Source organism: Jaculus jaculus, chromosome 2, assembly GCF_020740685.1.
Source record: "Jaculus jaculus isolate mJacJac1 chromosome 2, mJacJac1.mat.Y.cur, whole genome shotgun sequence".
Classification (NCBI taxonomy): Eukaryota; Metazoa; Chordata; class Mammalia; order Rodentia; family Dipodidae; genus Jaculus; species Jaculus jaculus.
Window position 1 is genome coordinate 214,893,912 of NC_059103.1, and position 3,791 is coordinate 214,897,702.

Sequence of the window (3,791 nt, forward strand, 5' to 3'; positions counted from 1 at the left end):
TTTCAAGACCCTTCCTCTCATGCTTTCCAAGCTAGGTGCCTAGCCATGTCCACCAAAGTACCACCAAATGTGTTCCTTAGATCTGTCTCTACCCTGTCCCCATCTCCTCCTGCAGCACCCTCTCACCCTGCTCCTTATCTGGAGCCCTTTCATTCACCCTTCCCAAGCCAGGTGCCCAACCACATCCATCAATTTTCCACCAAATGTGTCCTTAGATCTGTCCCCACCCCACTTCCCATTCCACACAGTGGCCAGCAAGCCATCCTAGGGCCCCAGGCTGCAGGATAGCCCCATCTTCAGTGTGGCCGTGACCCAGCTGGGTAGTTCTGTCCAGATCATGGCTGCCTTGTGCACAGAGGTGCTGTGCCGGGAACTGGGAGGAGGAGAAACTGGGAGAAGGACACACAGTTCTGTGGAGATGGTTGGAGGAGCAGGAGTCAGGCTGTGGGGCAGTGAGAGTTTATTGTCTGTGAAGAATGAAACCCAGTGAACCACAGTGCTGTTCTGCTTGGATCCTTGGGCAGAGGTGGGGGAAGGTGGAGTATGGTCAGGGTGTGTCCACAGCTCAGATCTCACAGGCCCCTTCTACCCTTCTTAGGGCTGGGCAGTCTTTCCAGAGTAAGGACCTTCCCTTAAAAAAATTTTTTTTTATTTGATATAGAGAAAGAGAGAGGCGGGGGAAGAGAATGTGCCCAGGACCTCTAGCCACTGCAATCAAACTCCAGATGCATGGATCACCTTGTGCATCTGGCTTACGTGAGACCTGAAGAATTAAACCTGGGTCCTTAGGCTTCACAAGCACCTTAACCACTAAGCCATCTCTCCAGCCCCAGGTAAGGACTTTTCTCTGGGATCCAGCACCCTGAATCAGAAATACCCTTGCTTCTTCTTGAGAAGCACCCGGGGAAAGGGGATGGCGCTCTCTCTCCAACCTCAGGGAGGAAGCATGCCCCTATACATCCTAGACTGGATGGTGGTGGGTTCATGGTGGAGGACGAGAGGTGCTGGTGGGGCTGAAGGGGTCACAGGACCAGAGTCTTGGCAACAGAGTGCAGAGGAGGCCAAGACCCACTGGCAGCAGAAACCTTCCTAGCAGGGCCCAGAGCCCCCCGGAGGCCACGGGTGCTGTGTTGCAGAGATGCTTGGAGCAGCAGCTCCGGATGATGGTGTTCTGTGTGCCAGTGGTTGGAGACCACTCATACAAGCTGTTGGAGTTGAGGCAGTGGCCAGCACAGCGCTTGCTGATCTGGGTTCCGACCTGGACGCCTGCTAAAGAGAGGATTGCAGGTGGCCTCAGAGCCCTGGCGCTCTCTATGTGGCCAAGGATGCTCTTGAACTTCCGATCCTCCCGCCTCCACCTCCCAAATGCTGGCATGACAGCTGTGTGCCACCATGCCCGGTTTAGGAAGTGCTGGGGATTGAACCCAGGGTGTCGTGCATGCTGGGCTAGCACTCTACCAACTGTGCCACATCCCCAGCCCTTAAATGCTCTTCTTAACTTGAGGTCCTACTGCCTTTTAAGCCCCTTGGTGTACCACAGTCAGTGAGTGGCCTTGGCGCCCTCGGCCATGCCCAAATGACCCTCCTCTTGCATTTCTGCTCTTTGGGCAATTCAGTGACAGATACTTTATCCTGAGGACAGTTCCTGGGGGAAGTGACACTTTGAGAGTTGGTATATTAAGTGGAGGAGAAAAGGGGCGGCCAAAGTTCCATCTGCACCTCCTCGGAGTCCAGCGCCCAGTGGATGTGTTGGTTCAGAAGGCCCCATCCCTGCACACCCAGGCCGCGGTGGGGGTACTCACCCCTCTGGATGTACAACTCGTTGGAGATGCAGACCCGTTCGCCAGGGCCGCACCTGCTGGGCCGGCACTGGGTGGGCTGGCTGACCTTGAAGCACTGATAGCAGGTGAGGTTCCCCAGGGCAGCATTCGTGACTGTGGACACAGTGGCGGTTAGAGCTTGGCAGGTGGCGGCCCGGCCTCCCAGCACTTACCTGGCACCATCGGTTGGGCGGTGAGCTCCGAGAACAGCAGAGACGCCCAGATCACCAGAACCAGCTGGGTCATGGCACCACCGGTGATTGCAGTCCTGAGAGTAGCTGGGCCAGATGAGAGACAGCCCACCATAGGCTGGGGCTGGAGCCTCCTCTCTTCCCGGGGACGCAAGATCAGGGCTCAGGATGGCCTAGGAGGAAGGCCCTGAGCCCCAACCCTTCGGGATCAGTATAGCAGGAAGGTTGAAGGCAGAAGAAAGGTGGGGATCCTCCAGGGGGAGGAAAGAGGGAGGAGGAGGAAGATGCCCCAATCAGAAATGAAGGGTAGGTAGGGCCGGGAGGAGTCAGAAGCCTGGAGGAGGGGTGGGGGCGGGCAGGCTTAGAGACAGAATGGAGGGAGAGGAAGGGATAGTCAGACCATGGGCACAGGATCTGCGTTCTTTCCAGAGAACTGGGAGTGACTCCCCCCCACCATGGGGCGTCTGGGAGGAGAAAGGGGGTGGGTGGGGGAGGAAGGTCTCTTGTTACACTGAGTTCCTCAACCAAGCTCTATAAATGCCCGAGGCAAAAGGACAGCCTGTCCCCATAGCAGGGGACCAGAGCAGGAGCTGTGTAGCCAGGGGCCCCCAGAGGGGCATCTGGGCAGCCTAGCCTGAGGGCCTGAGCATCAACTTTGCAGGTGGAGGACCTAAGCCCAGCTGCTTCTCCCTCTCTGATGGTGCCCAGCCCATCCATGAGGTGTAAATGTCCATGGGATCCCACGGGAGATGCCGTTCAAGCTGCTTCCTCCAAACTTCTCCTCTAGCACATTCCCTATAAGCGTACAGAGCAACCCTATCATCACCTCAGACACCAAGTCACTTATTTTTCCCATTGTTTTCATAGTTTTGCTTTTTCAGAGAACAAACTGAGCTGCGTTGCCTGAGCCCTTGGGGCCAGGTAAGGTGGTGTAGGCTTCTGGCTGGAGAACATCAGAAAAGAATGGACTGGCACACCCTTAGCACCCTCACCAAGGCACCAGGCACAGATGCAGGCCTGTGGGCCTGCCCAGACTAGGCCTGAGGCTACATCTAATTCCCTATAAGCCCCTCCCAGGGCCTGTACCTCAACGTTGTCCGCCTGGGGGGCTGCTGTCACCTGGGGCCAGGGGCCACATAACTTTCCAGTACAGTTATATTTCTTCTCCTTCCCTTCCTTCCTTCCTCCCTTCCTTCCTTCCTTCTTCCCATCCTTCTTTCCTTTCCTCTCCCTTTCTTTCTTTCTTCTTTTATTCCCTCCTTCACTCTCCCCTTTTTCTTTTTTTTTTCTTTCTCTTTTTTTTTTTGAGGTAGGGTCTCCCTGTAGCTCAGGCTGACCTGAAATTAACTATGTAATCACAGGGTGGCCTCAAACTCACAGTGATCCTCCTACTTCTGCCTCCCGAGTGCTGGGATTAAAGGTGTGTGCCACCACACCTGGCTTCCCCCCTCCTTTTTGAGACAAGGTCTGGTGTATCCCAGGCTAGTCTTCAACACTATGTGTAGCTCAGAATGACCTGAACTATTCTTCCTGCCTCCACCTCCTGAGTGCTGGGATTATAGGTGAGCACCGTATACCTGCTTTGTGTGGAGCTGGGGATCCAATACAGGGCTTCCTATATGCTAGGCAAGCACTCTGTCCACTAAGCCATATCCCCAGCCCTTGCTCATTGTTTCATTTTTCTCTTTCTCTCTCCATGTATTGCTTTCCTTTCCTTTTTTAAAAAATATTTTATTTATTTATTTTAATCTTATGTTCATTTTTAAAAAATTTATTTGAA

The 3,791-nt window shown here is 54.3% G+C and overlaps 1 protein-coding gene across 1 annotated transcript; it reads right to left on the bottom strand.

The window, feature by feature from the left end:
- Positions 1–763: 763 nt before the first annotated feature.
- Positions 764–3,020, bottom strand: Ly6l (lymphocyte antigen 6 family member L). Its single transcript, XM_045144259.1, has 3 exons — positions 1,994–3,020; positions 1,803–1,934; positions 764–1,269 (listed from the first exon to the last, which is right to left on the bottom strand). Exons 1-3 carry the CDS (start codon positions 2,124–2,126, stop codon positions 983–985), a joined length of 552 nt encoding a protein of 183 aa, XP_045000194.1. The 5' UTR covers positions 2,127–3,020; the 3' UTR covers positions 764–982.
- Positions 3,021–3,791: the final 771 nt, after the last annotated feature.

What these genes read in the sequence shown, in the direction of transcription:
- Ly6l (XM_045144259.1), bottom strand. Translation starts at nt 2,126, where the DNA reads ATGGTGGGCTGTCTCTCATCTGGCCCAGCTACTCTCAGGACTGCAATC. An exon ending in CGCCCAACCGATGGTGCCAG is followed by an intron (nt 1,935 to 1,993) that starts GTAAGTGCTGGG and finishes CTGTGTCCACAG; the next exon opens with TCACGAATGCTGCCCTGGGG. An exon ending in CGAGTTGTACATCCAGAGGG is followed by an intron (nt 1,270 to 1,802) that starts GTGAGTACCCCC and finishes TCCTCTCTTTAG; the next exon opens with CAGGCGTCCAGGTCGGAACC.